Consider the following 12,680-nt stretch of genomic DNA (forward strand, 5'->3'; position numbering starts at 1 on the left):
ATATTTTGTTCACTCTGTAATCATAGGCCAGGTGCAAAATATTATTGACTAGTGTCCCTAATATTTTTCACCTGGCCTATGATTACAGAGTGAACAAAATATTAGGAATAAGTTTCAGTTGCACATGTACACACACACACACACACACACACACACACACACACACACACACACACACACACACACACACACACACACATATTTAGGTCACAGACTTAAGACTTTTATTGACATTTAGTACACAAGTGTAACACAACAACATTTTGCAACAGCATAAATATCTTTAAAATACTATTAGTGCAAAAAATAAAAATAAAGGAATACCATTACACTGCATACAGCAGACAGATTGTCCACTGGGCCGAGCCCATATAGGGTTTTCTTTCTTTAACACAAGGGTACCAACAGTCAGATCTGCATTTGATGGTTAAACCTGCATGCAGCAGCAGTGGCAGCAGCCTAAGACTGCTAACAACCATGTCCTTCATAAATGATGTTCTTGAATTAAAGTTAACACAATTAAGCACATGTACAACACATGTTAAGTGTTAACTTACCAAACACTGCAACTATTATGCAGATGTGCCAAATGTTATTAATAATCAAAAAGAAAAATATACCATCTGACCCATTAAAAATATGGGGACAGCTCTCCACTCCGACACACCTCCACTTCGACACCCCGCTGTTCCGAAATACCCCCACTTCGAAACACCGCTACTCCGACACCCCCTCCTCCCCCCCGCAGCTGTCCAAGGTGCTGAACCGCGTGATGTTGTTTACATTCTGCTTTGTGGCTTGTCTGTGAAACGTGCTGCTCAGAGACTGGGCAGATCTGTCCCACTTTCTCCCCGACACAGTAAAAGAAATACACTTTTTTTCTTTTTCTCCACCCCTCTGCTCCGCTCGAGCGCGGCTGAAGCCGGCTTGAGCCCACACGGGCGCGAGGCTGCTGCAGCCGCCGCTCGCGCTGACAGCTGACTGAGGGAGATGCTTTGGTTGGGCTTAGGCAATGAAGAAAGGAGTTGGTTAAGTTTAGTAAAAAGACCAGGTAGAGGCTAGACAGGCTAGAAGCATAATGAACGTTATATGTCATTAATATGAAGTATTTGCTTGTTTTGCAGTTAATTATGCACATGATCCGTTTGACCCCAAAAAGGAAAAAAGGATCAATGCGCACTGCGCACTGGGGGTTTCCCCATAGACTGTAAAAGGGTTTCCCCCACTGGCCTTTTCGGAGTAGCAGGGTCTTTAGAAAAAATAGAAAACCCCGCTATTACGATGAATGGAAGTCTATTGTCGGAAAGACGGGGCTTCGGAAAGGCGGGGTGTAACCTAAAAATATATAGAGTGTTATGAATATGAAAAGCCTCTTGTGAAGATGCCAACAGCTTCCTCCTTGTTGATCTTCTGGATGGATGTGGAAAGGGGAGCAGCAGCAGAGGAGGACAGGACAGTGTTGCACTCTCGTAGAGTCTGTGATGACCTAGAGTATTCCACTCTCAGAGAACCCATGAGGAGCCAAAAACGCTGACAGACCTGAGAGACACATGTGAAAGGCAGAAAATTACAGTACATTAATAACACAAGACATACAAACTAAAATACAAGTTATGATACTTTTCCATCAGAAATCACAATAAGACTCTTACCTGCTTTATTTTTGCACAAGTTCCCTCCTGCGTCTCAAAGTTTCCTTCAGTTTCCCCACAACAGGCCGGCCAGTTAGTAAACAGAGATCAGCTGGGTTTGGCACACTGTCAGCAGCCCTGAAAAAAGAAAATTACCTATTAATTTGAACCATGACACATATTGGGCTGTGCCTGGAAAGCTAGGATAATAGGTAAATGGTTGGTTTACTATACCCTGTCCAACCTGCAATCCCATACAACAGCTCTGTCACAGAATGTATTAAAACTGGAGGTCAGATAAACAAAATGTATTATTATTATTAGATAGTGTTGGAGTAGTACCGCCTGTATGCAACAGTATACATACGTAGCATATATAATTAATTCTCTATATGTGTGATGTTATACTACAGTACCTGTTTCACAATGAGAAGGTCTGAGGCTGCACTGTGAGCTGCAGTGGGGCACTGAGGAGCCAGGGAAAGCCTGTTGCTGCACCTCCCAAATCCTTCAAAATATAACACATTAAAATGCATTAGGGATTTTTTAACTATGCAAACAGGGTCACTGGGCTGTAACTAAACTTGACACTTATTATATTGGCAAACCGAGTGCCTTTTCATAAGATAGATTGAGGCAAGGCAAGGCAATTTTATATTGAGCAAAAAACGTTGCTAACGCTAGCTAGCATCAGTTAGCATTGCTCGCTTATTAGCAAGCTAACGTTAGCTGCGCTGCTCTACAACAACCTACATGTCACGTTGCTTCTCATGAATTAAATCACTACGTTCAGTAAACGGGTAGTTAGCAAATAAAGCAAGACTTACGAGTGGCTGTTGACGTTTATGTCCAGCTGAGTCTCTGCTGATCCGTGTGTCTCCTGCCGGGGGCGGCAGCACCTGCTGCTGCTGCTGCTGCTGCTGCTGACAGACGGCGGTCCGTCCGGATGAGGCTGTCGGCACCGAAGGCACCGCATGGGGGGGCAGATCGCTGGAGTGATAATCCTCTGGTAAAGTGAGCAACAGACTCGTGTTTTCCGTAGCTGACGCAGAGGTGAAGCCCCGTCTCTTCAGCTGTAACTTACAACACGCAGGCAGGCACGAAGATAGCACCGGTTTTTTTCTGTTAGGAAACCGGTGGACTCGGTGTCGTGACAGGCTGGAGCTTGCGAAACCACCACAAACTCAATAATTTACCATGTCCATGATAAATCAACGCAATCCAAACCTGCTGTAAACACACTGACTCACGATAACACGACCACTCTGACAGACAGCCATTTGCTCCCACACTAATCTATGGCAGCGGCTAGCATACGACTCCCTCACGTGATGTAATATGACGCGATGTTGAAAAAAAGACAGTTTTTAGGCACTGTGCTCAAAACCTTCACTTTTTCGGTTAAATTTGTGCCTTTGTGTCTTGAAAAACATTTTAAATCCTCACTCAACTTTTCACGTGGTATTTTTCACACAAGATTACATATTTATTTTGTAAACAAGTAGAACCTGCAATATGCTCTTTAAGTAGAATGAGATTTGTTTTTGACTAGAAATAAGACAAATATTCTTGGTAAGATTTTGAGTTTTTGCAGTGTAATATGTTTTAATGTCATTGTTAATATTTTGATGTTTGGCTTTAACAGGGAGCTCAGGGTGAAAGAGGCGTGGGAGGGTCAGCTGGTGCCAAAGGTTTATCTGGAGATGTGGGACGTCCCGGAGAGCCAGGTTTAACCGGCGCTCGGGTAAAACACACACAGCTGATTATCCAACATTTTCATTATTATTTATTTGAAACCTGATTGAGTCTTTTAAGATATTATTCTAAAACCTCCTTCCTCTGTTTGTCTTATTTCCCAGGGTCTGACTGGACTCATCGGCGCTCAGGGAGCAGAGGGAAAACTAGGACCAGTGGTGGGCGGAAAACCTTTTATCTCTTCTCCTCAACATGTGACAATTTAACCAAAACAACCAAAAAAAGGACTTGTTTCTCTCTCCCCGGGGTCTGGAGCGAAGTATGTGTGGTATTTTGTGCTCTGCGATGGCATGAATTAATTAAATGTTCTTTCTTTCTTTCTTTCTTGTTCTTGTTCTTTTCAAGGGCTCGGCGGGAGAGGATGGCAAACCAGGCCCAGCTGGTTCGACTGGGAACAGAGGTTCAGCTGGACCCATGGGCCTGCCAGGACCGAAGGGCTTCGCTGTCAGTACAAATGTGTTTGAGATTAGCTGACAAACTGTTTGTGTTCAGGCGATAACCAAGCAGAGGACTTAGCATTACCCTCAGAGTGGAGGAACCTAGATGTAAAAAAGCTCCAGAATGACAGTAAGATATAACAGGGTATCCGCAGGGTCTTGAAAAGTATTAAAAGGTGATAAATCAATTTTGTGAAAATTAAGACCCTTAACCCTCTGGGCCCTAGTTTCGTCGACCAGGTGAAGTCTAACGTCGGGGTGTGGCCCAGGTCCATTTCGCAAGTTTGGTGGGCCGCGCAGTCAGACTTACGCCAGCGCAATCCCTCCCCTCGTCCCTCCCACCGGCGCAAACGGCAAAGAGGGAGGAGAGAGGGCGGAAGGGAGACAGGAGGAGGAGAGAAAGGCGTGGAGTGGGTTTGACACAGCCGAGTCAGATCTTCACCAATCAAAGGAGCTCCTCTCCTCACCTTTAACTGCGCGGCGGGTGATGCGCGCTGCAAGTTTGTCATTTTATACTTTGACATGGACGGAGGAAACAGCGACGCCAGAGGCCGAACCTCTCCCCGGAGGAAACAGCTGTTTCCCCGGAGGTCCGAGCTCAGAGTGACCAACAATGAGTTTACTAATAATAATACAAATATCCTTAATCAGGTTTGATCTGATACACTGAGAACCCCTGCCCAATATAAGAAACAACAACTAATAAACTAATAAAGAAACTCACATTTATTCAAACCCTGTGCAAGATGATGAGACAAAGATAAACAAACACCATGCGTAACGGATGAAATCCGCGTAAAGGACGCTCTCTCTCTCCCTCTCTCTCTCTCTCTCTCTCTCTCTCTCTCTCTGTCCGTCTCTTTTTTTCTCTTTTTCTGTGATAGAGATGCTGAGTACTGTAGTAGGCTATATACTGACTGTCTGATACCGAGGCAGTGGTGGTGGACTAAGAGAGATGAAGATTTGTGTTTTGTTTTTCATTACGGCTGCGTGATGCGGTCGCACGCGGTTATGAATTAATAAGTAAATAAATAAATAAAGCGATCATCACAAGGGCAGAGTGGTATCTCAACACGGCAGCGACATGCAGTCATTCACCCTCAGTCCTGCTTTTGGGACATCCACAGCTGCTTTTCAGTGCCAGTTCGTCCCTGCTGTGTTAATTCAGGTGGAGTTTCCATTACGTGTGCCACAGCCTTTGATCTCTGCTTTGATCTGACGTCAGATGTGACGGGACAATCTATATAGATATAAATTCACGTGTTGATTCCATTAGTTGCATTAAATAGTGGTTATTGTGGATATTTATTGCATTGAAATGTGTCTGGAACTGTGGAGATCTGCCTGTGAGGTCTTGGTGACGTGTGTGCACTGCAGGTCAGTCAGTCAAACTTCCACTGCACCTGCTGCGCTCCGCGCTGCGCTGAGAGTAGACCTGGTTGGAGGTGGCGAGCTTTCAGCGCAACTTCGGCGGGACATTTTCGGACGAAACTTCCACTGCACCAAGCTGAATCTGTGACGCCTCCCCCTGCTGCGCGGCCACGCCTATCTCAGCGCAGCGCGATCTGCCAATCTTCCAATCTGACTTTGCGCTAGGCTGCGCTGGTCGAAACTTGCATTAGACCGGCTGCGCTACCTTGCGCCACCTGCGCTGCGCCAGCAAACTAGGGCCCTCTATGGTACCATGTTGCCCTCAGGCAACATACCACTTTTTGGCCTGTCAAATCTCCACAATTCATCCCATTTAATGCTGTTATACTTTAAAAAAGAGAGAAGACCTTAGAGAACCAATAACAATGCTTTAATTTATCACATGACTTTCAAGAAGCCACTGAAACCCTTTTTTTCAGACCTTTTCAAAGGAAACAGGTTGGCCATTTTTGCTCCACTAAAACGGTCTGAAAACATACAGTAACTTCCTGGCCCTTTTTCATCTGGAAAAAAATATATTTACACTAATAGATTAGTAAAGTTTAATTTTTAATAGTTCCATGCAATTTATTTACTTATTACATAATGGAAACTTGTTAAAATGCACCTGTTGCCCCAAAGCAACAACGTACCATTATAGAAAATTGCAGTGTTGCCTTGAGGCGACAGTGAACCATTATGGAATCAACATTGCATTATGAGACTATGGTAGTGTGTGTTTAGGTGTAAATATAATGTTCAAAAACATATAATTCATCATAATTTTGTTTTTTATCCTTAATAAATGTGATTTTCGATGCAGTAAAGTAACATCAGGCTATTATGATGATGATGAGGAAGATGAGAATGAGGCCAGTGAAGGTGAAAGTCTACAGAGACTGGTGTTTCTAATACAGTAGATGATGAACCGTAATGGTACAATGTTGCCTACAGTCAACAAATCCCAAAAACTTCCAAAAATAAATATTTTTTTTTAAATGTCTTTAGATTATGTTTATTTAGTCTATTTTGAGACATAAAAACACTCCAAACATTTTTTCCCCCACTGGCATCATGATGCAGCATACCATAGAGGGTTAAAATAAAATAAATAATAAAAGTTATTGAATATATCTGAATTAGCTGTCCAAGAGTTTGAGTCCTAAAAACATTGTAAAAGTGTGTTAATTTATTCATTTCATTAAAAAACAGAGATGAACCGGTACATAAAAAAAGAAAAGAAGATTTTTTTGCCTTTGATTTATTATTCTAGCCTATTTTGAATTCTGTTGTATTGAGATGGTCTTGAAAAAGTCTTAAAAAGGTATTAGAATTAGCTTTAAGATTCCTGTATAATATACCCTGAGATAAAATATATAGAAACAATGGATGCTGATGTGGGTTTTTCAGGGTGATGCTGGGAAGATCGGAGAGGCTGGAAGTCCTGGAGCTCCAGGTGCCAGGGTAACTAACTATCACGTTTAAAATAATCATTCATCTTATTAAAATAACTATAAAGTACAAATCCACTCATAAATACTGTGTTTTAATTGTTTAATTCTCTAGGGAGTGAATGGAAAAGACGGAGAGGAAGGAGCAGCTGGACCAGCGGGCCCGGCCGTAAGCATCCACACTGTGTTGAGAGAGTTATCACAGATTTTAAGAACATTTTGGATTGTATTTACTGTAATTTGCTTCTTTCCAGGGGACCGCGGGGAAAAGAGGAGAGCAGGGACCTCAGGGACTGCATGGTTTCCAGGTAAACTGCACCCTTTAATTATAAAATTAGATTATTTATATAATAATTTGCTTGATTTCCATTGTTATTCCATCTTGTAGCTAAAACCTAAACTCATTTTCTATACTAGAGTTGATATTCACCTCTATTATTGTCATTAGCATTAATTAAGGGATTCTTCATTCATTTTTCGTTTTTCAGGGTTTGCCGGGACTGCCGGGTGGACCTGGAGAGTCAGGAAAACCAGGAAATGAGGTAAGATAGAGTGACCTAAGGCAGTGGTTCTCAACGTGGGGTCCGGGGACCCCGAGGGGTCCTTGAGAGATTTGAAGGGGGTCCCCGATTTTTTCTTGAAATTTTACCACTTTTTTCTAGAAGTTTTTTTTATTTTATTTTTTTTATTTTACCTCTTTTTCTAGTTTCTTTTTTACTTTTTTTGGAGAAATATTAACACTTTTTTCTAGAAATTTTTTCCAATTTTATTTTTAACATTTTTTACGTGAAATTTTACCACTTTTTTTTCGAGAAAATGTTTACTTTTATTTTTATTTTTTCCTTTTTTTGAGAATTTTTTTTACCACTTCTTCCTAGAAATGTTTAAATGTTTTTGGAGAAATTGGACCACTTTTTTCCAGAAATTTCTCTATGATATTTCCAATAATTCACGCCATTGGCCCTAATTTAAATGTATAAAAAAGAAATGTTCTGGTGTTTACTTCTAAATTTGGTCCAATGGGGGTCCGTGGTCTAATTTGTGTCTATTTAGGGGTCCTTGATGTACAAAAGGTTGAGAACCACTGACCTAAGGAATTATTGAGCTTCAGTTTGGTCTTTGTATGTATCTATGCTGTACAACACTGAGGATAACGTTGCTGTGTTTTTCAGGGTCTTGCTGGAGAGGCCGGTGCTAATGGAGCTACTGGTCCAAGGGTCGGTCCATTGATTAATTGAAAAATAATATTTTGTACATTATTTTTTATTTTATTTAATTATTTTCTTCTCCTATCGTTGGTTTACCTGCTTTTGCTGTATTACATAATATTTTTATGTACCGTAATCTTTTGTTATTGTATCAGATGCACAATGCTTGTCATTATCATTTGATTTGTCATTGCTTTAAAAGGAAACAATTTTTTAAAAAGGGTAACACTTTACTTGAATAGGTATTCATCAGATTGACATAAAAGTGTCATAACCATCAATGAATACTTATGACAGCTGTGGTTAAGTGTCATTCAGTAAGTTATGTCACTTTTGATGCAAAGTTGACATTCTTTGAGATGTTCCTTGTTATGAGAACTTGACATAATGTTTAAAGTTTGTCCATTAGGTCTGCTATGACAGTTTAAATTGTCTTTATGTCAAGTTGTCAGAACAAAAACATCTCAAACAATGTCAACTTTGCATCAAAAGTGACATAACTTACCCAATGACACTTAACGACAGCTGTCATAAGTATTCATTGATGTTTATGACAGCTGTTATGTCAATCTGATGAATACCTATTCAAGTAAAGTGTTACCAAAAACGTATGAATGGAAAAAAAAAAAGACAAAACATATTTTGACCATGAGGAAAATAGAATAAAATAAAACAACACAACAGATAAGCAGTCACTAATCACCTGTGTGTCTTTGTCCCTGCAGGGAGAGCGCGGCCCCCCAGGAGAGAGAGGCGAGGTCGGACCCAACGGGCTGCTGGGACCCAAAGGAAGTCCAGGTTCACCCGGACCAGACGGTCCAAAGGTACGGTAACCATCAGACCAGTGACATGAATTTTTTATTTTTATTTAACCTTTATTTAACCAGGCAGAATCAATTAAGAACAAGTTCTAATTTACAATGATGGCCTGACAAGAGGCTTAAGCTTCTTGAGGGGGAGGGGGAGGGGGGCTAAAATATGCACAACTATACAAACATTCAGCAGAAAACAAGGCATAAAAGTTAATAACAAGGATATTCAAGCATAAAAAGACAAGATTTTTACAAGCATAAAAAGAGTGAATGTCTGTTACAGATATTACAGGATTCTTTAGAGAGCAGTGTGTCACAGAAAGTGGCCTAGGCCGACGGCGGCAGGTATGGGCGTTCAACAAGCAGAAAACTGAGGAAAAGGGTAGTTAAATAGTTAAATAGTAGGGAAGCAGCTGCAAGAATCTGTAAAAAGGTGTGAGATGGCATCTTTGAAGGCCAGGATGGAGATGAAGTTATCCAGTTTAAGGTGTTTTTGTAATGCATTCCAGTCCATGTAGACTAGAAGCACCGGGATGAGAAGAACTCTGCATGTTAAATCTGTGGGACTTTGTCTGATATTCCAGGGAAGCTCTGGTCCAGCCGGTACTCCTGGAGAGCCGGGAGGTCCAGGACTGCAGGGGATGCCGGGGGAGAGGGGCATCCCCGGACCCTCAGGCCCAAAGGGAGATGCAGTAAGTTTATATCACGATCAGAATCAGAAATGGTTTTATTGCCAAGAGCAGTAAAGGTCACATTACAGCACAAAGGAAAGCTTTCTGCTAAATTTTACAATTTTTCAATTTTTACAATTTTTCATTGTCTTTTCTTAACTTTTCTTAAAGCAGAAGTGAGTGATATATTTGTGTTAATATAAGTCTTAAATAGGTATATCTTCCGACAGCAATCACTTACATAGAGTGTTTGGACTGAAACACGGGTCTCTCAGTCCCTCTGCTCTGCTCTGAGCCGAGGAGAAAACATTTATCGTATCCTACAGTTTTTATCCAATGAGGAGAGAGAACGGCATGCAGGGCTGTGTGTGCAGCCAAGGAACGCCGTGAATGTGGTGACGTAGGGACGAGGACTGTTATGGTGCGTTCAAGGAAACTCGGATTTTTCCGACCGTGAAGTGGTACCAGTTCGATCTGGTACGAGTTCACGGGTCGGAAGTTACGAGTGGCCGTTATAGTGACTTTCACCGGTAAAACAGGTCGGAGAAACACGAGTGGGTTGCCTGGAACGCTACAAAGTCGTAAGTCGTGACTTGAAGCTGTAATTTACGATTTCAAAAGCCTGCCTGGAACGCAGCATTAGCGAAAACGACCGGATCACTCACTTCTGCTTTAAGTAGGAAATAGCATAAACACATACAATATTACAACACATTACTAGTACTAATATATGTTAAGACAGTACATTATAAGCATGCAGTTAGGACATTAAAGGTGATTACATGTTTGGTTGGCTCTAAGCCACACCTTCAGGTGGCTCTTAAAGGTAGTCAAGGTAGGGCATTCCTTTATGGGTAAGGGTAGTGTGTTCCAGATTGCAGTTCCTTTCGTAGACAGGGCATTTCGACTGAAAGAGGTTTTCCTGTATGGAACCACACAGTCCCTATTAGTAATTGATCTGGTGGTCCTCGTTTGTTTAAATGCAATAAACTCTTTAAGTGGAGATGGCGCCAGGCCATGAAGTACTTTATATATTAAAGCAGAAGTAAGTGGTCCGGTCGTTTTCGCTAATGCTGCGTTCCAGGCAGGCTTTTGAAATCGTAAATTACAGCTTCAGGTCACAACTTACGACTTTGTAGCGTTCCAGGCAACCCACTCGTGTTTTTCCGACCTGTTTTACCGGTGAAAGTCACTATAACGGCCACTCGTAACTTCCGACCGGTGAACTCGTACCAGATCGAACTGGTACCACTTCACGGTCGGAAAAATACGAGTTTCCTTGAACGCACCATAACAGTCCTCGTCCCTACGTCGCCACATTCACGGCGTTCCTTGGCTGCACACACAGCCCTGCATGCCGTTCTCTCTCCTCATTGGATAAAAACTGTAGGATACGATAAATGTTTTCTCCTCGGCTCAGAGCAGAGCAGAGTGACAGAGAGACCCGTGTTTCAGACCAAACACTCTATAGAAGTGATTGCTGTCGGAAGATATAACTATTTAAGACTTATATTAACATAAATATATCACTTACTTCTGCTTTAAGCATACAGAGGAGAATTTACAAAAAATAGGAAAACTCAGCAAATTATATTTCACTAGAATGTTACAATGATGGTAAGAAAACGTTTTTTTGTCTAAGATTTTGAGTGCTTTTTTATACAGAAGCTCAACTGGTTTCACGATAGTAGAGCCGGTCATGGACCAGCTGGTAATGCAGTAGCTTAAATGAGAAAAAATCATAGAGTGCAGATACTTTTTTTTATATATATATATATATTTCAATCAGGACAGACCATTTACGACAAGAGAGCCAGCCAGGAATGACGGCTGGATGACAGGAGAGAGAGAACTTTAAAATTTTACGCTAATGACTCATTGGTGGAAGGGAAAGAGGATGGCAGACTGTGATTGGCTGAATTGTGAGAATACGGGTGGAGCGAGAGGATAGGGAAAGGGAAACAGGGAAAGGGCTTTGAGGCGTGCTTAAAGAGATAGTCTTCCGGTCTGAACTTTCGCTTCGCTTCATTTTAGTGCAAAAAATACACATATGCTGTATACAATTTTATATTAATACACAATAGAATAAAATTTAATAGAATAAAGATAGATTTATACCGAATACAGAAAAGTTTTTGGCAAATTCCGACTTGCTCATCACATCTAAGTCACTGCACTTGTTTTATTTCATTTCATTGTTTTTTCCTTGGTGCTTTATGCTGTGTTTTTAATATTTTATATGTGCTGTTTTTTATGCTGTGTTTTTTGCAGTATTATTATGAGATGTTCTGATGTTCTGTATGTAATTATTTTCTGTGAAGCGACCTTGAGTGCCATGAAAGGCGCCATACAAATAAAATCTATTATTATTATTATTATTATTAAATTGTTAAAATAAAATAGAAATAAATGAAAGAATCCGATCAGACTGTTGTGTAAAGAAACCGATGTCTTCTAACAGGGTTCAGTCGGAGAAAAAGGACTTGAGGGCAAAGCTGGAGCTGACGGCGCTCGGGTAAGTCGGCATGGAAACGCCAGAACATTTCCTCTGTCAAACCATCATCGATCCCATAATAATAAGTCTTCATCTGTTGATCTAAACAGGGACTTCCTGGTGCTGTTGGACCTGTTGGTTCCAGTGGACCCAACGGAGAGAAGGTGATAAATAAATCATCTGTTACTTTATATTACTACACATGTTGTTGCTGTGGTAAATTAACTTAATTAAACTGCACTGTTCCTTTATCTCAGGGTGAAACCGGCCCACCGGGACCTGGAGGACGCCGAGGCTCCAGGGGAATCGCTGTCAGTACAAGATTTTATTTATTTAGTGACATAAGTGACATAAAATTGACTTTAATGGGAATATTCCTCTTGATAAAGTGTGTTTTGCGTGTGTGTAGGGATGTCACGATTACTTGTTTTCACTATTAATCGCGGTATTAAACACCACAATTAATTGATCGTAAAGATTCCTAAATACCGTCGCTTTCTGAAAAAGATTATATTGGAACCATATCTGCAGCAAAGTAAAGGTGAATGCTCAGATACTGGTCCATTTATCTAAAGTAACACTGAATTAGTAGGAATTTAAATGTTAGCGTGTCATTTGTATTGTGAAAAAAATGATTACAGGGTATCCGCGGGGTCTTGAAAAGTATTAAAAGGTGATAAATCAATTTTGGGAAAATTAAGACCCTTAAAAAGTATTAAAAAGTCTTTTCACAACTTTATAAAGTATTAAATATTGAAGGTATTTTTTTCTGAATTAACTGTCCAAGAGTTTGAGTCATAAAAAACATTGT

At 40.9% G+C, this 12,680-nt stretch overlaps 1 protein-coding gene across 1 annotated transcript in view; it reads left to right on the forward strand.

Annotated features, from left to right (window-relative positions):
* The window catches only part of col5a2b (collagen, type V, alpha 2b), a gene marked incomplete at both ends in the record, with an annotated part of 40,000 nt that overhangs the window by 12,823 nt on the left and 14,497 nt on the right, over window positions 1-12,680 (forward strand). Inside the window, 12 exons of the mRNA XM_083988237.1 lie at window positions 3,277-3,375; window positions 3,491-3,544; window positions 3,732-3,830; window positions 6,644-6,697; window positions 6,800-6,853; window positions 6,939-6,992; window positions 7,173-7,226; window positions 8,618-8,716; window positions 9,289-9,396; window positions 11,837-11,890; window positions 11,980-12,033; window positions 12,127-12,180. Of these exons, the coding sequence (XP_083844363.1) occupies window positions 3,277-3,375; window positions 3,491-3,544; window positions 3,732-3,830; window positions 6,644-6,697; window positions 6,800-6,853; window positions 6,939-6,992; window positions 7,173-7,226; window positions 8,618-8,716; window positions 9,289-9,396; window positions 11,837-11,890; window positions 11,980-12,033; window positions 12,127-12,180 (837 nt within the window). The remainder of the gene's footprint in view (window positions 1-3,276; window positions 3,376-3,490; window positions 3,545-3,731; window positions 3,831-6,643; window positions 6,698-6,799; window positions 6,854-6,938; window positions 6,993-7,172; window positions 7,227-8,617; window positions 8,717-9,288; window positions 9,397-11,836; window positions 11,891-11,979; window positions 12,034-12,126; window positions 12,181-12,680) is intronic.

This window comes from Trachurus trachurus (assembly GCF_905171665.1).
Source record: "Trachurus trachurus genome assembly, chromosome: 2".
Classification (NCBI taxonomy): Eukaryota; Metazoa; Chordata; class Actinopteri; order Carangiformes; family Carangidae; genus Trachurus; species Trachurus trachurus.